This window comes from Meleagris gallopavo, chromosome 3, assembly GCF_000146605.3.
Source record: "Meleagris gallopavo isolate NT-WF06-2002-E0010 breed Aviagen turkey brand Nicholas breeding stock chromosome 3, Turkey_5.1, whole genome shotgun sequence".
In the NCBI taxonomy this organism is placed as follows: domain Eukaryota; kingdom Metazoa; phylum Chordata; class Aves; order Galliformes; family Phasianidae; genus Meleagris; species Meleagris gallopavo.
The window spans coordinates 2,568,817-2,594,283 of NC_015013.2; the positions used below are offsets into that span (position 1 = coordinate 2,568,817).

Consider the following 25,467-nt stretch of genomic DNA (forward strand, 5'->3'; position numbering starts at 1 on the left):
AATGTGTCCAGAGAAAGGCAACGAAACTGGTGAGGGGCCTGGAGCACAAGTCTTATGAGGAGTGGCTGAGGGAGCTGGGATTGTTCAGTCTACAGAAGAGAAGGCTCAGGGGAGACCTCATTGCACTCTGCAACTTCCTGAAAGGAGGGTGTGATGAGGAAGGGTTTGGCCTCTTCTCCCAGGCAATAAACAGGACCCAGGGAAATGGCTGCAAGTTGGGGTGATTTAGATTAGATATAAGGAAAACCTTTTTCTCCCAAAGAGTAGTCAGGCACCAGAATGGCCTGCTCAGGGAGGTGGTGGTGTCACCATCCCAGGCAGTGTTCAAGAGGCATCTGGATGAGGTGCTATGACATGTAGTTTAGTAACTTAGTGGTAGTAGACAGTTGGACTATATGATCTTGTAGGTCCTTTCCAACCTTGTAATTCTATGATTCTAAGATGCAGCTATTAATGCTGTTTGTGTATTGTACCATAGAACCTGACAGATTTATTAAAGTTTCCTTTCTTGATCATCCCTCTTCCTTTCATGAAACGCATAACAACAATGGTCCTCTGGAGATTATCTACTCCAACTCCCTCCTTTGAAAGCAAGTTCTATGGAGTAGAACGCACAGAAAAGCATCCAGGTGGGTTCTTAATATCTTCAGAAAAGGACACTCTTGACAGCTTGTTACGGTGTTCTGTCATCCTCATAGAAGTTTTTTCCTTGTGTTCGGATGGAACTCCCTGTATTCCAGGTTGTATCTATTGCCTCTTGTCCTTTTGCTGAGCACCAGTGAAAACAGCCTGGTCCCATCCACTTGACATCCACCCTTTAGATATTTCTAAGTGCTGATAAGATCCCTCCTCAATCTTCTCTTCTCCAGGCTAAACAGTCTCAGCTCTCCCAACCTTTCCTCATAAGGAAGATGATCCAGGCCCCTAATCCTTGTAGCTCTTGGCTAGAGTTTCTTGAGTAGTTCCCTGTCTTTCTTGAAGTGGGGAGCCTAGTCTTGGATATAATACTCCAGATGTAGCCTCACAAGGACAGAGTAGATGGAGAGGATCATCTCTCTCGATGCGCTGTCCACTCTTTCTTTTTTTGATGCACCCCAGAATACCCCTGGCCTTCTTGGCCACAAGGGAACACTGCTGGCTCCTGGTTAACCTGTTACCTACTGGGACACCTACTCCACAGGCTCACCTCTAGCAGGTCATATCCTAACTGATACTGATGCATGCAGTTATTCCTTCCCTGGTGAAGGACCCTATTCTTGCCCTTGTTACTTCTCATCAGGTTCCTCTCTGCCCAACTCTTCAGCCTATCCAGCTGTTACTGAATAACAGCACAGCCTTCTGGTGTGCCAGCTGCTCCTCCCAGCTTTGTATCATCAGCAAACTTGCTGAGGGTGGACTGTATGCCTTCACTCAGATCATTGGTGAAGATGCTGAACAAGACTTGACTCAGTACCAATTCCTGGGAAACACTGCTAGCTACAGGCCTCCAACTAGATTCTGCACCACTGACCATGACCCTTCAAGTTCTGCCAGTTCCCAGTCTCACTTACTCTCTACTCATCTATCCTACACTTCCTAAGGTTACCTGTGAGGATGCAATGGAAGACAGTATCAATAGCCTTGCTGAAGTCAAAGCAGGTAACACTGCTGCTCTCTTCTAACCTACCCAGCTCGTCATGACATCATAGAAGGCTGCCAGATTGTTCAAACATGATTTCGCCTTGATGAATCCATGTTGATTACTGATGGTGAAACACAAATAAATTCGTGTGATTTGTCCAAATTTTATCACAATCAAATTTGGGTAATTCTATTCTGCATGTTTTTTTCTAAGAGTGATGCTACTAAAAGAGAACATTGGTCTTAGTATGGATTGTGACAAAAAATTCTATTAAAGAAACCATATTATATTCTGAACTGTGTGGGTTAGGGAAAATTGAAGATGACATAGTATCAGCTGTATGTTAAATACTGGGTGAGTTCTCTTCTCTGGGCTACTTACTAAACCTTGTTTATTGTTAAATCTGTATTGCACTCATTTTGCCTTTGAAACCAGTCTCTAATTCAGAATTGCACGGCTCTTGATCTGTTTCTCAGTTGCATGGAGGGACCTTTCTTGGGGCAGCTCAAGTTTCATAAAGAGTAGACTTCCAATGTCCTCACAAGGTATTGAGGAACACCTACCACATTGCACAATGTGCACTAGCCCAGCCCAGTTGTTATTTTTTTTCAGTTACTTATTTTTAGTTGTTTATTTTTTGTTAAAAAGCACAGTTTAAGGTCAGCCATCAGAACCAGAAGCTGACAAAGCATGCAAGATTTGGTTGCCAGACTGACACTGCTCCCTGGTCATAGGACCATAGAATGGCCTGGGTTGAAAAGGACCATAATAATCATCTGGCTTCACCCCCCTGCTATGTGCATTTTCCTTGGGACGGGAGAAACGAAGGAAGATGCTGAACCTGGCCTCGATTCCCAGGCTTCCCAACGCAGATTTGTGCGATATGTGCTGTGTACACCCAGCCATCCGATCTGTATCTGTCCCAGCTCTTAAAAAGAGGAACGGCAAGGAAGCCATCTCCTCCCTACCCACCTACTGCCGAGCACCGGGTAACGAGCAGGGAGAAGACAGAAGGCACAGCGTACAACCAGCCATTTAAGGCAGCAGCTGCCCCTCCGTTAATTCATTACCTCACGCTCCGTGGGAGGCGGGAGCGGTCGCCAGCTGGACAGCTCGTCTGTCCTATGGGGATGAACGGCAGAGGAGGGCGAGTAGGCGGTGCCGGGCGCTCGCCAATGCCGCTGCCGGGAGGGCAGGAGCCTGGCTGAGCCGCCGCGCCAGCTCGGGGTTGGCTGCTGGTCGCGTCAGAGTCGGGGCGAGAGTCAGGTTGGGCTGGCAGGAGCTGTCGCTCCCTCGGTGAGCCGGTGGTAAGTGGACTGAGGCAGGGTCAGCTTCCTAAGTCCCTCTTTTATGTTTCTTTTTCCCTTTTTTTTTTTGTTTTGTTTTTTGTTTTGTTTTTTTTTTGGAACCGTCACGCTTCACTGGTGTTTCTTGTCCTCTCGCCCCTTGCCGGCGCGCTGGCTGATTACATTTGGTCAGTGCAGCCCTACGGGGAGGCTTTTCGTTGTGTGTGTGTACCGTGCCCCGGTGGGAGCGGAGTCTCCCCGCACCGCAGCGGGTTGCGCAGCGCTGCGCTCCTTGCTGCCGTTATGTAACGGTCTCGGGGGGCTGTGATAAGACGGCGGTTGCTTCTTCTAGCGGGCGTAGCGCGTTCCCTCCTCTCCCTCTCCTCCCCCCTTGTGTTTCTCTTTTCCCCGCGACCCCCGGCCTCACGCCGTGGAGGGGCTAGGAGAGGGGCTCTATGCGAAGCTGCGTTTATTCCCTTTGCCCTCCGGTTAGGATGGGGCCTCCAAGCAGCCGCATCTTCAGGGGGCTCCCGCTGCCGCAAGGGAGTGGAAAAGCGCAGCAGCAGCCCTTCCGACGGAGAATGGGATTGCTGTCCGGATCCCGAGGACGCTGCGCTGACAGCTGGATGGAAGGACAGCGCCGTCGGCTTCCCGTGGGTAGCTGACTAGCTCAGGTCTGAGTGCACACATCTATCTCCTGAAGGCGCCAGGAGAAAGCAGACCGAGTAAATTGCTGTTCATCTGTGCTTTGGAGCCGATGTTTCTATTGAAGACAGCAGTTAAACCTCATCCCCTGCAGTTGCCTTTTCTGCATTCTTGCGTAGAGCAAGTGAGCCATTGCTTTTGTGGAGATCGGATTTTTTTGTTGTTGTTGTTGTTTTTCAAAATGCCCAAGGGGCTTTGCTGAGAACTACATCTACGTGGGGTCCTCCGTGAAAAATAGCATCCGGTCTAGGAGGCTGTTTACGGACTGCAGCTTAACAACCTGCAGGTATAGAGCTGAGTGTAGTATTCTGGGGTAAAAAACTGGATGCAGCAGAGTAACGTGAATTAATCAGTTCTCTTCAGCCTCGGTGAAGTAACTTTAAAATGGATAAAACAACACCAGCAAATCAGCAGTATATATCTTCAATCCTGGTTAGTCATATGGTTGAATTATTCATCAGAGAAATTGGGTATCTGCTGGAAGATGCTGAACACTTAGTGTGATATGTGTGTATCTTAAAGGCTGACAGCTTTGAATCTTGCGGTAGGTGCTGCTAACAAGCAGTTTACTTATTGACATAGGCAGGTGTATGTAGTGGTGAAATTCTTACTGACAGAGGCTTGCATAACTGCTTTTTTTTTAAATTTTAAAAAAAAGAGGAGGTCAGAATCAGCCCCGGCCCAAAATGAAACGCAGATAAGTTTGAATTGTATGGAGCAGTAAATGCGTGTATTTTCACTGACTTTTATTGAGCCTTCACACTATTTTCTCAGCTAGTATAATTAGTGTGCTTAGAAGGCTGACAAGTGTTAGCATGATAATGGAGCATAGAGGACTAGTGACTTGTTTTTTCTTTTTTCACCTAGAGCTGTGAAAATGTGGAGGAAAAATGGAAAGATATGCTCTCATAGTCTCAGGCTTAAATTAACATGATTATTTATCAGATGTATATCAAGTGTATTTATATATTCCTAAAATGGCAATGGCTTTTTTAAAAACCCTTTAGTGATGAGTTGCTTCCTTTTCAAATTGTTATTTACAGATCCTTCCCTTTCACAACCTTGTATTCCCAAAACCAAAATAAAATGCTATATTGAATGCTTTTATATCTCTTGGGTTACAGTCACATACCTGCAAGCAGTCCATTATTTATAGCTGTTGAAGTGTATGCCTGTTATTAAATCATAGTACAGTGCAGTGCTTGGTCAACATGCCATGCAAGGATCAAATTTCAGATAAAGCCCATGTGAGAATCTCCTGCAGTGTGTACATTTGTCCCTTGTAAATAAATGGAAATGCTCATCTAGTAAGTAGTTACCTAATTAAAACTGTATTGGCTGTGATTTAAAAAAAAATATATATATATTTGAATCACAGATCTATTTACTTTCTGTCAGCAGCTGTATATAAGAGGTTGTTTTTTACTTCCTATACCTTGAGATTAACTTAAAGGCTCTAAAGAGGGAGGGAGGCAGGCAGGCAGCAGTGTTGATTGATGTTAAAATAAATGTATTCTTAGTGTATGTAGAGATGATGAGTTGTACTTATTGCAGCTAGGAGTGCTTTAGAGAGTAAGCCATATAATGTTTAAATTTGGTAACTTTCTCTTGGTGTTAAGCTAAGATACAAATTAAAATAAGTCATAAGGTATATTTATATTCCATTATATATATATAATGGAAGTCTTCAGTGTGAGAATGTGATTGTAATCATTAGCCTGTGTTGCTCCAGAGAGGAAAAACTTGTTGCAAGAATGGTCTTTCTTGTGGTGTAGTTACTTTATTGCTATTTCTACTTGTATATTTTTGCCCTTGCATAAATTAAATAAACTCTTTTCAGCAAATGACAAGCAGGGTGTTTTTTTTTCCTTTCTAAAGACAACTTGTATGCTCTGCATGAATAAAAATAAATGCAAGTGTATAATTTTTGCCCCTAGTCTTTCTTTGCCATACTGGCATAAATGTTGTATTTTTGAAGCCTTAAAAAGTAACCAAGATCAGTTTTGCTATATACACATTTAAGTGTCTAGAACTCTTGCATTCTTGTATTTCTCTGCTTCTCAGTGGGGAAGTTCTCTGTGCAATTAAGGAAAAGTTTGTGCTGTGAAGAGAATAAGTTATGTACTGTACCCGCCTTTAAATGCTTTTAGATATCCCTGCCAGTTAGTTGAAAGGAGATTTTTGCTTATAGTTTTTATTGCCTTTGTGTCTGGGAGCTGTGATCAGGGACATCAACTATTGTACTACAATAAAACTATGGAACATGAACTTGGGTCTGGCCTCCAAAATATTATGATCTAAAACATGGAACAAAATGCTCTAAGTAGTACAAAAAAAGGAATGCAGCTTTTAGGATGCATGGGTGTATGTATTTTATCTATGTTTTTAGCTATGTTTTATCTTTCTCATGTTTTAGAGCAAGGGAAATGGTCACATTTAACGTAAGGCTCACACAGTTGTCTCCAAGAGTCCCCTGGGATACCAGAACATCTTTCAGACATGTGACTCATGGTTTGGTTTTGAGAGGATTTTTTAATATATTTAACTTGACAAAAACGACTTAAAACAAACAAAAAACCTACATTGACCCAAGTTGAAAAATTTTCTCTTTAGGCAACTTAATTTTTACCTTTCCTTAAATTTCAAGTCAGGAGTTTTTCTTTCATTTTCTTTTGAAACTGAGTTTTCATTTCAGGGTCAAAGCATGATGCAGGGAAAACTATACTGCCTTTTTCCAGATATTTCCTGTGAACTGTTCTTGTTTATTCCTCTCTCAGTTCCCTCACGTGCCCAAATCCACAAAAACTGTAGAGTAACAAATATACCTTCAATAGAAAGGTCTTCTCCATATCTTTTCCTGGATTAGTAGAAGAAGCCGAGAGTATACAGATCCAAAATTCATAGTATTATGTTTCAAGAAAATACTATTTTCTGAATTTGCAGTAAAGCTGTCTTAAATAGTTTTATGATGTTAATTCTTGCCCAGTTTGGCTAATATCAAACATATACTTTTCAGTGTGCAAATATTAGAATATTAGGCAAAATGAGTACAACGAAACTTTAATATTAAGACGTAGAATTTTTTGCTTGAATCTCTGAGGAATGTATAGTCGTAGTTTAAACATGTTCTTAAATGCACAGTTGAAGAATGGCATTTGTATGGGAGTTGCTGGTTTGTAGTCTGAACCACTGATTGAGCACCAGGTGAGAATGTGGCTAATCCAGGGAGCTCAGGTGCGAGCAGTGCATCTGAATGACTGGAAGTGTGGACCCTTACCCTCATGGAAGGGTGAGCAGCATCTCTCTTCAGAGATCATGCTCTTCTCAGAGGTCACCAGCCTTTGGAAAGGATGAGCCACCTTTCTCTGTATTGGTTTCTAAACTAAATCTTAACAAATGCCTTTGTAAGTGGGATTCTATCCTAGTAGAATGTGTTATCATAGCTCCCATTGTTCCACAGTGTTATTTGATTAGTATTATAGAAATTCTTGCAGTGGAAACTCAAAAGTGGAGAAATCATGTTTATGAAAGCATTCTTTTCTTCTTGATGATTGTTCATTTTTAAATTAAAACTAAATCAGACTGTCTCATCCAGTTTTGCTATCAGAAGAAACAGTACTTGGAACAACTCATAGGAGCTTAGAGATGTGAGAGAACTTACTGATGATTTAACAAGAGAAGTGTTCACCTGTTCTGAGCTGTGGCTGTATGAAAAAAATAAACACTTAAAGGATAGTTTATTTCTTTAGATTTGTATAATACTGGAGAAGCAGACTTTGTCTAAAGAATCCTTTGTGTTCTCAATCTAATCTGAGTCTCATACAGCTTATTTTCAGTTAGCTACTTGAGACCAATTACTTAGATTTGAAAAAAAGGCAAACTGAAGAGGTACTTCATTAAGTACATCTTTAATATTAATGAAGTCTAATGCGCAGGAATGTGCAGGATGTGGATTATTTGCAGCTATTTTTGAAAGTTACCTCTAGCATTTCCACTTGTTGATTGTTTCTGCCAAAGAAAGTTTTCTTTCTAGTTTAAATTAGTGTAAAACTGAATTTTCAGCAGTCGAAGGTTTTTTGGTAATTTGACAATAAAGAGCTATTTTGTTAACAATGCAGTTTTTCTACAAGAGTAGCTGTATTCCTTATTTAAGGGGTTTCTTTCACCTGACAAATTACCTTTATAGAATTTATTAAATATCTCTTGTACGATGTCTTGTTCTGTTATTTTGTAGTTCTTGCATCATCTTCCATTCCCTGATCATAGCTGATGTTTTGTGGCTTTTAAGTCTGAGTACTTTCAAGCCCTATAATTTTCTGTTCTATTTTTTTTTCTGATTAAAATTTTATCCTTGTCAGTACCATCAACTTGGCTTTCTTGACATTTTTTACCTATTTATTTATACAAAGCTCCCCATATTACTATTGTTTGAAGTGATCTTCTGACTGTATGTCTCTAATCTCCTTCATAGAGCAGATCATTATGACTTGAGTTTTTACATAAATACTTTGAAAAGGTTCTGTTGAAGTTCAAATTAGTATTCTTGTTTGGATGATAGTGGTGGGAAGAGATGATGGATAGTGTATAAAGAACTATGTTGAGAGTTGTAGAGCTAGCTTATGCAAGTTAGAGGACTTGTGCTCAACTAATCTTACAGTAAAAATAGGTTCAACATGTTCTTTGGAGATACAAGTTATACAGCTGACTAATGGGAAAGTAACTGTTGTTTTCTAGTCTTTCTGGATTTGTGATTCCCATGTATTTTCTTGATATGCTGTAAGAAATTATGTTGTCTCACAGTGTGATTATCTCTTTCTCCCTTTTGAAAAGCATCATATTTACTTTATTCTGTGAAAACTGTTCTAGATACTATATTGTATCCTTGCATGTGTCCTAATTCCTCATTTGATAATGAGTGGCAGCTCAGCAGAACTAAGGATGAATACTTGAGTGGGATCTTCATATGGGATTCATATGGGTATGGAGAGGGCTGTGAGGGGGGAGGGAAATGGAGAGATGTGGTAGTTTGCCTGTGCATTAATATCTGAAAGATGCCTGTATTGATGTTGCTTCCTTCGTAGTTGAAGCATTATGTAAAGGGTATGGTGGTGGGATATGGTGGGTGTTTTGAGCTACTTATGCAATTTTTTTTGTCTCCCTAAATTACTCATAAGTGTTGTCATGTGAAATGTGCTTTAAAAAAAGGTTCTATTAGAACTGTTGCTGATAAAATAGTTTGTGTATATGCATATAGATGCTTTATTTATATATGTACAATTGATGAATATACCGATGTTACGGTATAACAGAAAGCTTGGCTATGATGTTATTATACCAAAGCAGGAAACAGAAATGATAGGTAGATTCACCCGTAACCTGGGCTCACGAGGGAAATTCCAGTAGAGCAGATCTCCAGAAGAAATCCTTCCCCACTGGCAGTCAGCTCTTAAATGGATCTAGGAGAGGTGCAGCCAGGCTCCTCCCCTTCCTGCAGCACAGGTGATTTGCCTTCACCTGTGCTCCCATGGCTGACTCATTGCTCGCCTCAGGTGGTTAATCAGAGGTTCAGGCCGTGATTCAGCAGTCCCATACAATACATGTATAAAGGAGTGTTTTATGAAGGTATTCTTTTGAATGGAGAAATGTAATATACTATGAACATAAACTTAATTTTTTCAGTATTTGATGATATTTTAGCAGTAATTACGTAAGCAGATAGTGATGGCTTTAGAAAAGGAATGGTAACAGCCACTTGTCTGTAGACAAAATAATTTTTGTGCTTGACTGTGTTTTCTAAGGCTTTTCTTAATGGAGTGTTTAACATCAGAGTCTGTGTTCTGGTTTCAGCTGAGAGACAGTGTTAATAGTACATTGGTTGCTGTTGAGTGATTGGTGCCTGCCTGGGTTCAGGCCAGGCCATGTGGTGGGAAAGAGCCACTGCTTTTATGGGGCAGTGATGGACTTGAGACAGGGCAGAACCAGGACAGCTGACCTGAATACAGCACAAAATTCTTTCATACCACATGACATCATGTGGAAGGTTGTGTAGCAGTAGGGAATTCATAGAATCATAGAAGAATTAAGGTTGGAAAAAATCCTCTAAGATCATCTCGTAAAACCAACAACCCAGAACTACCATGCCTATTAAACTGTGTTCCTAAGTGCCCTATCTACCCTTCTCTTGAAAACCTCCAGGGACTGTGAGTCTACCACTTCCCTGGGCAGCCTGTTCCAATACCTTGCCAATCTTTCTGAAAAGAAACTTCTGTTATCCAACCTGAGCCTCCCCTGGCATTATCATTAGTTCCCTGGGAAATGGGGGTGACCCCCGCCTCCCTGCAGATTCCTTTCAGGTTGTAGGAAGCAGTAAGTTATCCTGTGCATCCTTTTCTACAGACTAAACTCAGCTTTCCTCAGCTGCTCCTCATTCATTGTCTTTCTTTGCATACACTCTTGAGCCTCAAAGTCTTTCTTGTAGTGAGGGACCCAAAACAACACAGCACTCGAGGTGTGGACTCACCAGTGCCAAGTATGGGGAGACGATCACCTCCCTAGTGCTGCTGACTACACTATTTCTGATACAAGCCAGAATGCCATTGCCCCTCTTGTTCACCTGGGCACATTGCTGGCTCATGTTCATCCGGCTGTCAACTAACACCCCCAGATCCTTTGCACAGCTTTCCAGCCACTCTGCTCCAAGCTCGTAGTGATGCATGCATGCATGATGTTGTTGTGACTAAAGAGTAGGACTCAGCACTTGATCTTGTCAAGCTCATGCAGTTGGCGTCAGCCCACTGATCCAGCCTATCCAGATCCTTCTGTAGGGCCTTCCTACCCTCAGGCAGATTCTCAACTTCCTCCCAACTTGATGTCATCTGCAAATGCACTGAGGATGAACTCGATCCCCTCAATTCAGATAATCTGTAAAGATATTAAACAGAGCTGACCCCAGTACTGACTCATGGATAACACCACTAGTGTTACTGGCTGGGTTCAACTCTATTCACAACCACTCTCTGGGCCCAGCCAGCCAGCCAGCCAGGTTTTTACTTAGCAAAGAGTACACTTGTCCAAGCTGTGAGCTGCCAGCTTTTCCAGGAGAATACTGTGGGAAGCAGAGTCAAAGGCTTTACTAAAGACTAGGTAGACTACATCCATAGCCTTTCCCTCATCCACCAGGCAGGTCTCCTGGTCATAGAAGGAGATCATTTTGATCATGCAGGATCTGCCTTTCATGAACCCATGCTGGCAAGGTGTAATGCCGTGGTTGTCCCACACAGGCTGTGTGATTACACTGAAAATGATCTGCGCCATGAGCTTCCTGGATACCAAAGTTAGGCTCATGGGCCTGCAGCTCAGATCCTCCTTCAACCCTTCTTGTAGATCAGTGTCAAACTGGCAAGTCTCCAGTCATCTGGGATCTCCCCAGTTGAACAGGATTGATAATAAAAGATGGTAAGAGTTTGTGCAATCACTTCTACCAGCTTCCTTAGTACTTTCAAGCAGATCCTATCTGGCCCCGTGGACTTGTGGCAGTCTGGGTGACAGTTTGCGAACTGTTTCCTCCTGAATTATGGTGGGGTTTATTCTGCTCCCCATCCACGTCTTCTAGCTTAGAGGGCTGAATACCCTGAGGATGACTGGTCTGATTACTAAAGACAGAAGCAAAGAAGGCACTGAGAACCTCAGTGTTATTGTTGGTGGTATTATTACCCACTGCATCCAATAGTGGCAGGAAATTCTCCTTGGCCCTCCTCTTGCTATTAATATGTTTATGAAAACATTTTTTTTATCTTTAACAGTAGTGGCCAGATAAAGTTCTTGCTGGGCTTTCTCTTTTCTAATTTCCTCTCTGTGTATCCAAACAACATCATTCTATTCTTCTGGAGCTGCCTGACTTTTCTCTGAAAGATAATAAACAGGTTTTTTTTTTTTCCTCTCAGAGGCTCATTGAAAGCTCCCTGTTCAACCAGGCTGGTTGTCTTCTCTACCAGCACACAGGGACAGCCTGTTCCTGTGCCTTGAAGACTTCCTTCCTGAGTGATATTCAGCCTTTCTGTACCCCTTTTCCCTTCAAGACTGACTCCCAAGGAATTCTCTCAGCTAATGTCCCAAACAGCTATTGCTCTCACACCTAACCTAGGCATACTTTTCTTAGGCTGATCTCCAGTGAGCCTGGTTTTATCTCCTTCTTCATTCAAACTGAGTTTAAAGCCCTGTCAACAGGGTCTACTAACTCCTGGGCTAAAATCCTTCTTCCCAGTTTGAGATAGGTAGAGCCATCTGTTACCAGCAGGTCTTGTTCCAAATAATGGTCAAAGAACATTCCTCCAATGAACCAACCTTTTAGCCATGTGTTGATCAGGTGGGTTTTCCTGTTCCTGTTAGTTTTTTTCCATGCTATTGGAGGGATCAAAGAAAAGATCACCTGAGCTCCTGCTCCTTTAAGAAAACCACCCCAATGCTCCCAAGTTCCTCTTGACAGCCAGCAGGCTTCTCCTTGAGATTGTATCTGCCAACCTGAACTGTCAGAATCGGGTAGTAATTGCAGGGCAATACCAGACTAGGGAACTTTCTGGTAATATCCTGGGCCCCAGAGAGGCAGCAGACTTCCCTATGGGTAGGATCTGGTCAGCGTATCAGGCCCTCTGTTCCCCTCAGAAGGGAGGTGCCTATGACAATTACCCTTGTTTTGTTCTTGGCAGAGGCAGTCTTGAGGCGTGGCAGTGGTTGACTTACCCTAGACAACCCTAGGATGGACTTTCATCAACATACTCATTTGCCTGTCCTTCATGTTCCAGAGCTTCATACCTATTGTGCAAGGGGACCTGGGAAGGCCAGGTAGGCTGGGAGGCGATTCACCTGCCAACCCAAAGAGGGACCCGTTTCCACTCTTGTCTCTTAGGCCCCTTCTTTCTGCCTGATGGTGATAGCCTAGGGGATTCACTACTACCGGTGGAGTATCTCCCTGGTTTCTTTCATGCAGGAATGGCAGAGTGTTGCTCTACCCATCTGTCTCTCTTTCACAATCTCTGAGTTGGCTGCAGGCTCAGTGCTACTTGGGGATTGGCTGGATGATGTTTGGCATGTGGTGTGATATTGGGTTTGCAGTAGGGCATCGGTTGGTGGGCAGTTGTATTGTTAGCAGCAATTAGTCAAAGGATGGTGAGTAATTGTGTTGTGGATATATACACATAAGAAATATAATTTGTTTCTTTGTATTTAATAATACTGATACTTATTGCTTCACATATATGAAAATAGTACTTTGACACCTGCACACATTCACTGCTGAAGTTATTTGTGTGATTTTTGAGGTTTATTTTAAAATTTTAACTATACTAATAGGTATTAGTTGGTTTTTATATGTAGATAAAACATCTGTACCAGAACAACAAAATTGAACTGAATGTTGGTTGGAAGGTTCAACCTCTACTGCCATATCACCAACATGTGCCTTTGATGCCACAGGCCAGTGTAACTTTTGGAGCAGCCCATGTGTGTTTGTGTGTATGTATTTCCTTTTTTTTTTTTTCTTAGTAAGATTTTTGTCTCGGTTCAATTCTCTTCATTTTTGTTTCCAGTTTTCTCCTTTTTACCCACTTAGTGGGGAGGGAAGTAGTGAGTAACCAGCTGAGTGATGCTTAGCTGCCTACCAGATTAATCTGCAGTAGTCTGACATATTGTTTTGTTAAGATAAAAGTGTGTTTCCAGCTGAAGTTCTTAATGCAGCTTCATGATATAGGGAGTCTTGTCCATAGCACTAAATACATATATACTGTTAAAGAGAACTCATGGTTTGGTAATATGGTTACCCATTAAGCCTATAAGAGGATTTAACTTTATCTAAGTGAAGGTAAGTAAAATAGAGTTTTTGGCTATGCTTGGTCTTTAGTGTTTACTGCTTGTTTTCAGTCTATGTTATGTACTAGGGAAAATGAGTGGTTCATTGTCATGTCTGGAGAAATATGCCCAAAGCAGAACTCAGAATAAGAGTGAACTCTGCTACTGATAGACGTGAAGGAAGTTTAAGCCTTAACACTGTGTAAAACATTGCACCTTATTAATAGGCGGTTTTATTACTCTGTTTATCTCTTCCCTCAGCTTGAATGTTTATACAAAAATGTGGGAAAAAGATTCCATCTGCTGCACTTTCATTGCTGGTTTTATTTGGCATAAATAGTTACAGATAAAAAATAAATGAGAATTCCCTTTAACTATAAGTTATTTTTAAATAATGAGGAAGATAAGACAAATACTGAGATAAAACAGATGCAATCATATAAATTCAGACGGTTTACAGAGTTTGATAACATTTACAAATCCAATTTATTCATATAAAAATTGCAACTCTTTAAATCTTTTAAAAATTGAACTGAATGGAATATCTTCACAAACTTTGTATGACACCTTTCTGTGGTGTGCTGCATAAGTATCATCACTATTACAGTAACAGATCCTGATAAAAAGTATGCCTTAAGCAATTGCATGCTTACCATCACCACGTGCAGGAAGTGTTAACAGGAGGATGGAAGTGAAAACAGGTAGAAGTTAACATAAAGCTGTTGTGTGCCTGTGGGCAGAATTCTTTGCAATATTTTCTAAAAGCCTTTCTAAAACCTTTCAGTTTTAAGATTATCTGAGAAATATCTTTAGTTATTCTTGTAGCTTTGCGGAACCCAACAGATTAGAATGTAGGCATGGAGAGATGTCACCTGGCACTAAGGAGGCTAGGAAGGTTCTTTTGAGACCCTTGGCAGAACAAGGTTTGGCTGCAGGATTATGGTTTTTGATGGAGATTTACTCTTACAGAAAAATAAATCAATAGCATAGCATACTAAGTACAATTTCTGGCACCTAGTGTATCTTATAGTTGTTCAGAATTTCTAGACTTCTGAGTTTTCAGCCACCTAGATAGATCCTCTGCAAACTGGGTCAAATTTTGACCAATCAGCTCATGATAGAATTATAAACTAGACTCAGGTGTAAGTAAAAGAACATGAGTCACTCACTCAGTCCTTGGAGGAAGAAGATTATGGTGGAGGAATCCTGGACCACAGAGGGATCATAGTTTTGCCATCCTGCAGCAGTTCTAACCTAGTCACAATTAGGGCTTGGAGCTGCTTGATTTTATAAACGGTGCTCCCAGTGCTTTTTTCCTTTGTTTAGACATTGTAATCTGGATGCAGAGCTTGTTGTTTTGCCCAGCTAGAACTTTCCTTGTGTCCTGCAAAGTCTATCACAAATTGTTCTGACCAGCAAAATAGATTTACATTCCTGTGCTAAGCTAGCATCTCCTGCCATATGCCTGAAAGATAAGTTTGTTTAACCAGTTCTTATATCTTATTTTGCAAGGGCATGTTATCTTTCTTTCATCTCACCTTTGCCTTATCACTATCTACCCATGTAACAATTCAATCCCCCTCTTGCTTATTAGCTCTCCTTAAGTATTTCTAATTTTTTTTTTTGTAGTTCTGTACTTAGTTCAGTTTGCTGGCTTTGCTAACTGAATTGCAAAGAATCTATCTGGTGCGCCTCTCTTTTTTTTTTTCTCTCGATTTTATTTTATAGTTCTCAATAAACCACTAAATGTGGGCTGCTGTTTCCTTGAGTGTTCACTAGAATGTTTGACATGATCGAAGATAATAGAAAGGCTGTGACCTTTCTAAGGTCATAGCAGAATCCTGTTTTTCTTGGCTGGCTGAACTGAAAGTTTTCCTTAGTTCATTGGACTTTTGTTGTCATCTTAGCTACTTGTCATTCGGTGAATACAGAATTGTAGGAGTTGGGATATTTTTCTTTTCTTCCACTTAGAGATGCCATCCAGAATAAGTTGTTCCATCACCTTCCCATGGAGCAGGGGTGTGTGAGGTGACTCTCCTGTATTTTCCTAGCTCCTCTTTCTTGCTGTATTTGAAGATTGGAATGACATGGGCTTTACTCCAGTCCTAAGGCACCTCTGCCATTCTCCATGACCTTTCAAAGTAGCTTGGCAATTGCTTCTGCCAGCTCCGTCAGCACTCACGGGTGCATTCCATGAGTGCCTATGGATTTCTGCGCCTCAGATTTGCCTAGACGATCTGTTACTAGACAGTCCTTGACCAAGGGGAAGTCTCCCTTTCTCCAGGCTCTCTTCAGGGTCTGGGACTCGTGAGGATGCATCTTAGCAGTGAAGACTGAAGCAAAGAAGGCGTTCAGTAAGTCCACCTTCTTAAGTGTCCTCCATAACCAGAGCACTCACCTCATTAAGCAGTGTGCCCACATTTTCTATAGTTTTCCTTTTGCTATTGACATAGTGAAACTGTGATGTTTCACCTGTAATTATAGGCTTGCCTTTCTTGTTGCCCTTGATTTCCATGCCAGATTCAATTCCACTGGGCCCTAGCTTCCTTACTGCATCCCTACATGCCTTCTTAATGTTTCTGTAATTACTCCAGCTGTTCTGTGTGTTTCTGGAATCCCAATTTTGGGACTTTTTTTTTTTTTTTTAATCCTTCTGAACTCTTAGCATCTGCTTATGACTTCTCCTTAATGTCTTCTGTGGCCTGCTAGATCGGAACCAGCAATACTTGGAGGGGATGGGATAGGTGGCTAATCCCTCCTTCCCTACCTTCATTATCTCTGGAAATGTAGTATTGTTTAACTGCATGCTAGACTTTTTAAACAGCAATGAAAAGAGTTTCCTTGTTTAACTGTAGTTGTTATTATATAGTTCATGCTTTTAAAAAAGTGACTTAATTTTGTTTCTAACCAGAGTTTAGAATTGGTGTTTTTAGAGTAGCTAGTTTCTTTGTCAGTTCTACTTACAGCTCTGCTGTGCTTCCTCTTCAAATTACTGTTAATCTTTATTTCTAGTGGAAGCTAGCAAGCACCTTCTGATTGCTTTCAGGGTATGCGTGTGGAAAGGGGGCAAGGAAGAATCAAAACTACATTTTGCGTTGAATTTTTGATGAACAGGCTTTTCAGTAGTTAATCTTTGATAGAACATCTCTTCAGTGCGACACGATCTACTCCTCTCAGTAATAACCAAATACCATTAAAGGATCAGACCCCATTAAAAATCTGATTTCGTATTCATCGTTTTGCAATTCTTTGCCTTATAATGTAATGCGTAAATCAATGTTTTCTCTTTCAGATATTTTGTTTGTATTGTTAAGAAACATAATTTTTAGTTGAGGGTAAGTTGGTATTTTCATAAATGAGGTAATTCTTTTGTTACACTCAGGAGTTTATGAAGCAGCCTGTAACTGTGGTTCAACAAGATAAGGAGTATTCATGAACCTTCTCTAGCCACAGGGAAAAAGTACATCACCAATTTTGATCTGCCTTGAGTTTCTACTTCTGCTAGTGAAGATTTCTTTGAAATGAGATTGCTGTGCATATCAGACATCTTCATTTAAAATGAAAACAGGGATATGTCCTGTTGTTCCTCTCTCCAGAACTCCTCAAAATATACCAGTGCTGTTATTGATGTCTGAAGGAACTAATTCTAGAAGTAAACTACCTTAAGGTCTAATACTTTCGTTAACTTCCTTTTAGCTTTTTTTTCCTGCATGAAGTTCATAAACTTTTAATTTGTAGACCCCGTGGCCATGCTTTTCTAGATGCAGCCCAGGATATGGTTGGTGTTCCAGGCTGTGAGGGCACATTACTGGCTGATCTAGACATGGTTTTGGGAAAACATATATCTGTAATAGTTGTACTAGCTTATGTTTTACTGCAAGTAAGTTAATTGTTATTTCACTGTTGGGGACTTTCAGAAAAGTTTAAGGTAAAATTACTATTCTTTGAAGGGCAGGTAGGGCACAAAGGAAGTAGAAATGGGAATTGGTTAAATGCTTAACTTTTTAATGAGCTTCTAATTTTCAATTTTTGGCCAGTGAACTTCTTTTTAATATTTCATAGATACACATGTAAGTCTCGGGTTAGTCTTAGTAAATTTCTGTCATCTTAATTTTTCAACTTAGTGTTTGAATTGTTCCAGTTCTTATGCAAATAGTGTAAACAAAAGAGGATTAAGATATAACAAGATTTTTAAAAATTTACTTGAGCATATTCAGAATGTGCAGTACAGCATTTGGCCATGCTGCGTTTGTCCAAGTTTAAAGGACAAAGGTATTTTAGTGTAGTTTTGATTAAAAAGTTGTTTCTAATCATGCTTTAAAAGTCTGATCTCTAGAAATTCAGAACGCTTATCAGACTGTTGTCTCTCCTATTTTCACAACAGTTTTCTTGTCAATATAAGTTGATCATACTTCCTGAAGTATGGGTTTATGGTTGTTGTTAATGGTGTCAGCATAAAAATGGAATTCCCTGGAATTTCCCTGGTCCAGTTAGAATGTACCATTGTCAGATTGGAGAGATAATAATGAGAGTTTGCTGGGAATTAAATTAAGAGAGACTGTTCAAGGAAATTATTTCAATATTAGATTCTGGAAAAAATAGTATCAGATCTAAAGGAGGAGGATTGAATATTGGAGTTATTGCTACAGAACTTTGGTTTTTATGTGAGTATGGTATAAGACTAACTTGAAGTGTAATGATTTAGAGTTCATCATGGATTTTTGTCTGACCATTTCAAGTTACAGCTAGAGATTTTGAATGTGAAGGTTTCTTCTTCAGGAGCCTGGTTGGCCTCATGCTTAATAGCTGGTGCATAATACGTATTTATGGCTGGTTCTGCAGAGTGCAGAAAAGAATAAGCCTTGGTTGCTCAAGTGACAGAGGCTAAGCAATACTGGAAGAGGCAGAAGTCTAAAATTGTTTCCGTTATTGATGAGTTTGTAATCAAAATACAGTATATAAGTCAAAATTTCTGAGGCTTCCTTAGTTGTTATCTCTTTAAAGCATGAATATTTTTGCTGCATTTTCAATTATAAAAAAAAAAAGGAAAATCCAAAAGAGTAGAGTATAAAAGACTGTTTAATTTTTAATAAAAAAAAAATATGGATAGTAATACCTATAATGTAGAAGACACTCTTACTCAAGTCAGTAGAACAACTCTGGTGAATTCATGTTGTCATTAAAATTCAACTTGTCATTGAAAAAAGAAGCAAACAGTAAGTGTTCTCCTGTTGTTTGCTGTAAAGATGGTGAAACTAGGTTTGTGCCCTGTTTTGGAGCGTCATTTTCCTGCTTCAGTTGTTGGGTGAAGGGCATTGAGTTCTTATGATCTTCATGGATCACTCCTACATTATGACATGTCAAACAGTAGCCTGTAGTTTAACAGAAAGTAAACGCTATTGCAAATTAAGGTAACAAAGTTTATCTTCCTCTTCCTCGTAGCACAATGGCTGACAATAAAGCAAAGCCGACCAAACCTGCAAATAAGACTCCTCCAAGGTCTCCTTCAGATCCAACTAAGGACCGAGCTGCAAAACGATTATCCTGTGATTCAAATAGCTCCCATGAGGGAGCTGTGGCAGGAGAAATAAGTGCTCTGGAAGAGGCCTTTAGAAAATTTGCTATCCATGGTGATACAAGAGCCACAGGAAAAGAAATGCATGGGAAGAACTGGTCTAAGCTGTGTAAGGACTGTCAGGTGATAGATGGGAAGAATGTGACAATCACAGATGTTGACATTGTCTTCAGTAAAATCAAGTAAGTTCCTTTCTGCTATTGTTTCTTTGTCTCTCCAGTATGTTTTGTGGATAACCATCTAAATTTATCTTTGATTCCTCAAGGACCTTCTGAGTCACTATGCCTTTGTCACAGTCTCTTTAAATGTTCCTTAGTGAAGCTGTTGCTTTCAGGTTCTGCCTGCTACATTAAACTGACTTCAGCATAGCAGGTGTTGAAGAGTAATGTGGTGCAGAGAGATGGAATAACCTGTATTTGTCTTGATTATGTCCTAACAAACTTTTTTTTTTTTTAAACTACAGTAAATGCTGTGAATATTTCCTGAATAATATCTGAATGAAGTCAGGATGTAGTCTTAAATCTTCACAAAATTCAGCCTCAAAGAACTGAGGCTAAGGTGGGCTATATACTAAGGCCTTTTTCCATGCATAGTCTCTATGTCCAGCAAAACAGCTGCTCGTATTTAAAGTGTAGGGTACTGGTCACACCAAACTGGTTATTTTTTTTTTCTTGACTTTATGATGTATGATGCTGGCATTTCTTTTTAAAATTTCTTTAGCTTTTGTCAACTTTAATTCGCTTTCATTACAGTAAATAATAAAATCTTGATACTACTCTCTCACATTGGTGTCTGGGCAAGTTAATGATAGGGCAACTCTGTGATAATTAGCTGATTTAAAGAAGTATCTGTTGTGATACCTGCTAGGGGAAAAATGAATCCAGTTCTATTATGCAGGAGTTAATTGTGAGGTGGCAGGGACTTAGGGCTGAAGAAGACGTCAGTGTATCACACTGCTATTGATCAGCAGTCTCTGCTTAGCTCAGGGTTTCTTGTCTGCTTCTGTGGAGTGTGCCTGTTCAGCATTTTCTCAGACTGCTGTTGAGTGGACATTTCAGAAGAGATATGCTATCTTTCCCCTCTCCCTCCTTTATTTAGCAGTTGGAATACTTTTGCATTTGTTGCAGTTACCTTAATTGTTTATTAGTTACTTACTCTTTTCTTATTTGCATATATATCATGTATTTTAAAACTACTTTTCCTTTCTTTCTCTTATTTCTGATTTAACCCTAAGCTAAAGATTAACGATAAATTTGGAATGCATCAAGAAAGGCCTACTCAGTATATAAGCTCCTTGCTTATCTTACAATGAAATATTTCCAAACAGAGCACAAGGGTGTTTTTTGTGTTGTTTTTGTTTGACAATTCAAATTTTGTTTTATTTTTTTAGCGTCCTTGTTAAATGGAAAACATTAAACACTGTAAATGAGTTTCCAGCACCTCAGAAACTGCAGTGTATTTCTCCCATACCAAATGAAAGAGTTAAGTTTTTGGGTATCTAAACTCTGTACTTCACTGCTGCTTTTATGTTCACCAGCTTTGCTCTTATCTCACAGGACAGACTTTGACCCGTGATTCTGATAGCCATCCATAAAGATGGATGATGTTGGTGGCTACTGGAAGTTGGCCAGGGAACACAGTCCATATACTAGAAGAAAAGTTTTGTTGTATAAGATTACAGTTGCGTCTGGCCAAACAAATTTTCAGTCAGGTCTTTGACTGGGAAATGAGTGCATTTAGCAGAGTTTGTTTTCTAGCCAGCAATGCTTGTAGTGAATGACAGTGGCAAGCTTTGTCAGAATACTAGAAAGTAAGTACTATCTCTGTGTATAAGGTACCTGTTTGCCATCTTGCTAACTTTCTCAGGATTGATCTATTGTTCTGCTACAGATGCTTTATTTATTTATTTTTAATATTTTAGCTTAACTGTTATACTCGAAAACAAGTTGCAATTGTATTCTATGAGAAGAAAACATTTTACAAATTACTGTGTTTGAAATTTTAATGACAGGACAAGAAATATTATTTCATGTTTTTATAATTTCAGCTCAGGCTTCCTGGTAAAATGTGGAGTTTAATATAGATATCTTAGTTTTAGCTTACTCCAATAATCTTTTTCCACTTCCAATACTTATTATTGTATACTGACACCTGTCCTTTGTATTTGACATGTTAAGTGTGGTAATACATTCTGGGTATACTGAGCTTAGTGGCATGCAACTTGCGGATATGCAGTACTTAGAAATAAATGGTTTTCATGGGAATGGGAATTCCATGGTTATCCTTTTGGTAGCTGAAATGATTGCCTGCTTTCTTGAAATTTTTGTATATTAACTGACTTGTTTCTTTTATCCAACTCTTCCAGAATTGCAAAAGTTTATTGGTCATGCTTCTTTTAGTGTGCTTGCAAGATGGGTTGAGTGAAAGCAATCTCATTGGTGACACAGAAAAAGGGCACATAAATGTTCTGCATTTAGTATGAAAAATGCGTCTGCATTCTTGTTAATCCTGCAAGACTGAGAGACACAACACAACAGTCTAAGAACTTGAGGGTTTTTTGTATTAAGGAAAGCAGAATGTCTAATAATAGGTGTTACTGATCTCTGACCAGCAGTCTGGCATGTTGTTCTAGGAACTTAAATTTCTTTGTTGAGGTCAACAACTGCACTCAGGAATGTGGCATGTTAGCTATGCCATACACGTACTTCATTTGTTGTATGTAGTTAATATGGTAATAGCCACGATATAAATGCCTCTGCTGTTATTTTAGAAGTGTTATCACTCAGTACTACAAGAGAATGCTTTAAGCACTGCTATAAAACTGTTAATTCTATGATATTATTAGACAGAAAAATCAAAATATTTCTGTTTATACTGACATGTTGCTATAGTTGCAGGCAGGCCTGGGTGACATCAGGGCTTGGATCCATTATGAGCATTTATTTAGGTAGTTGTCTCCATAGTAACATTTGTTTGTTTTGATGTTACCATGTGTTAAATCTTAAACAAATTTTTGCAGTTCTATACAGGATTGTTATTGAAAGCTGTTTAATCTACAGAAGCTTTACAAATATACCATACTCTCCACCCTTTAAAAATATTTTTGGTGAAAGATCAAATGAAAGCATAATTGTCCTCTGAGATTCCTTTAATAGTTTCTTATGTTGCTTTGACATGTTTTCTTGTTGCTGAGGAAGCCATGTATTCTGAAGGCCAGAAAACACTCCTCCATCTTTTTGAGAAAGGAAGTTTTTGTTCCCATGGAGAATCTTCACAACAATTTTCATGTGCCCTGAACAGTTCCACTCATACTCTATATTTAGTGCATCTAGCAGAGTAAGCTGTTTAGCCTAGTTCCCACACTCTGGATCTGTCAAGTCTCTACAGGAGTGCTTCCACCTGAGATCAGCCTGGACTTAGTTCAGCAGCAGTTAACCACTGCTATGAGGGTGTGAAAGATTTAAATTTGATGTTTTCACTAAGGAGCTGGCAAGATTGTGTACCTATTTTTCTTATTTGTCAATACTCCAAAAGTAATGCCTCCTACTTATTTCCATAGACACTACAACAAATACAAGGAGTGCAATAACGCTATTTGATAGGGCAAATTTTCAGCTACAAAACACTATCTTTCAACATAGTCTCCACTATTAGCTATGCATTTTTCCCAACAATGAACAAGAGTGTGTATGCTGTGCTTGTGCAAGTCTGCACCAGCAGAGGCGACCCATGCTATCACAGCTGCTATGTTGACATCATTGCTAGGAAAATGTTGCCCATGCAGTCCATTTTTCATTGATGCACACAGTTGGAAGATCCAGACTGTATGGTGAGTGTGGTAGGACAGTCCAGCCAAGATAGGCAATGTGCTCTACAGTTTTCAAACTGGTATGGGGCCCAGCATTACTGTGTTGTGAGGAAAAAGGTTGTCTTCCTCTCTGGACTGACTCTGGAAGTTCAAGCCTGCAGCTTAGTAAGCGTTGCAGTGCATCAGTTACAGTTGATGGTTTTTCTGGCTTCCTGGAAATCCAGAAGGATCACCCCTTTCCTATCCCTGAACACCAACCAAACTGTTTAAGTCTTTAGCATCATGGTGAATACTTCAATTTTACACTCCTTTCGTGATTGTGGCACAAGCTTCTGGGGATTCTTCTGAACCTTTGATGGCAAAATTGAGATAGAGGTGCTATTGAATCCAGAAAATTCATGATCGCTTATCTGTATCAACTGTATCATGTTGCAAACAGGCCAAGCCTATGCAGCAACATAACTTTCAATACATGCATTTTTCTCCTGCAAATTGTATTATTCTGCTGTATTATGTTCTTCTTTTTGTGTGTGCACCTTTGTTGCCTTTTTAACTGTCATTTCCTTTTGTCTCAGTGATTCTGTTTCTTAAGCGTGTTTGTTGCTTTAGATCAAAATTGTGAATTGAATGTTTAGCTCTTTGCAGTTCTCATTGCTCTATAAACTGGTCTTTGCCTTTCAATGTCATGATAACAGATGAACCAAAATTCACTGGAGTTAGTAGAGCTGACATAAGAAAAAAGTTAGTGAGATCTTGGACCTTTGTTAAGCTTGTCGGGGTTCAAAAGATTACAGCTTTAATTTTCTGTGTTTGGTCTGAGGGCTATTGCTCTTCCAGGGAAATGCAGATCTTCTGGGGATTGCGAGTAAGGCTTTCTAATTGGATCTCCTTTTAGGAGAAGGTTTGGACACTAAGCCCAGAGAAATCATGTATTCTCAAGAAGTTAGGTGAATCTTTTCTGTTATTATCTGTGAGTGTGTGTACTTCCTGAGGTCTTCTGGACTATTTCTTAACAGGTATAAAAGTGCAAGTCTCTAGAAGAGGGATAAGCCACTATAATCTAATGAGAAGAATTAATTCCTTTGACTCTTCATCTCTGCTGACACAGCAGAGCATTGTACCACTTAGTGCTATTTGTGATCATGAGCACTAGCAGCTGCAGAGCAGTGGTGATATTTGGCACCAGGCTGCGACTCCCATGACACATGACAGCACTAGCTTCATGGCCCAGATGTCTTGAATCTTTATTCTGTGCCTTTCAGCTGAAAACGCTGTTTAAAAAAAAATAGTAAACTAATGACTGAAGCAATTGTGCTGATAGTGGCTGTGTAATTTATTCTGTGCAAAAGATAGGACTGATAGTTTTTATTTTGTAACAAGGATGTTTTGTTTTTCTATCAGCCAACAACAGACGTAGAGTGACACTGTAACATGGTAACAGTTCATTCACCACAACTGAGAAATCAGTGTAAGAAAACAAGATCTCTGTTTACTGATTGGAGTTCATTATACAAGATCTCCAGGTATACTCATTACGGTATACCAATTAACACTGGATTTGTATGTTTCCTGATATTTGAGGTGTTTGTTACTTAGTGTGGAGTGTTGTTTGTTGGGCTTTTGAAGGGAACTGACAACACTGAGAACTGAGATGTTACTTGATTTGCGAGATGCAGAGCAGTGTGGGATTGATATGAGAAGCTACCGAAGTGAAGACATGTAGAGGAGACAGCATCTTGGACTCATTATCTGGTACAGTCTGTGTTTAACAAAAAAACGTATGTTCAAGTCTGCAGCAATGAGGGTCTGTGCTGTGAGACAGGTGGAGTGGTGACTACCCTGCTTACTATTCTATCCAATCATTTTCCCCAGGATAATTTGTAGTACTAGGACAAGTTGATTAAACCTATTTTGATTCTCATTATGCTCAGTCTACTGTGTATTTGAAATTGGTTTGTTGGGTTGGAAGTACTGCAGGGGGTCTCATTCACCCCCTGCTGAAATAAACACTAGTTGACCCTTCTTAGTGCCCAGGTAGAATTTGCTAGATCTCTCCGTCACCTTCTGTCTGTTATTGCTTAACAGGTTTGCATGGTTTCAGAAGATAAGGACATCAGCCTGGAAAAGTGCTGTCTTGCCTTTGCAAGGTCCTCTACTCCAACCACTCTCGTGTTAGTGTGGTGGCTCTTTTATTTTTCTAGCAAGTATTTGGGACATTAACCCTTTTGCTTCTCAGTTTACAGTACCACTCCGATGTTTTAGCTGTTGCTGAGCAATGCTATGCAGAGCCAAGGCTTCTCATAGTATCTTGTCAGCAAGGGGGCTTGAGAGGAGCACAAGAAGCTGGGAGGGAACAGAACCAGGACAACTGACCTAAACTGGCCAAAGGGATATTCCATACAATATCACGTGGGAAAAACTATAAACCATGGGCAGTGTGCTGGAGGGGCTGCTGCTGCTTGTGGACTGCCTAAGCATTGGTCTGTGGGTGGTAAACAGTTGCTTGTACATTACTTGCTCTGTAAATATGTATATTCTTATCATTACCATTATTTCTCTCTTTGTCTTCTGTCTTAGTAAATAGTTTTTTTCTTAGCCTACAAGTTTCACTACTTTTTTTTTTTCTTTC

At 40.0% G+C, this 25,467-nt stretch overlaps 1 protein-coding gene across 3 annotated transcripts in view; it reads left to right on the forward strand.

Moving 5' to 3' along the window:
- Positions 1-2,772: 2,772 nt before the first annotated feature.
- Positions 2,773-25,467, forward strand: part of TPPP (tubulin polymerization promoting protein) — a 55,174-nt gene continuing 32,479 nt past the window's right edge. For 2 of the 3 annotated variants that reach the window (XM_010708260.3, XM_010708261.3), the window contains exons 1-2: positions 12,323-12,453; positions 18,898-19,212. In XM_010708260.3, the coding sequence (XP_010706562.2) occupies positions 12,368-12,453; positions 18,898-19,212 (401 nt within the window). In that variant the 5' untranslated portion in view covers positions 12,323-12,367. Of the gene's footprint in view, positions 2,929-12,322; positions 12,454-18,897; positions 19,213-25,467 lie in introns of those variants that run through there. The other variant, XM_003204706.4, reaches the window with a different exon arrangement.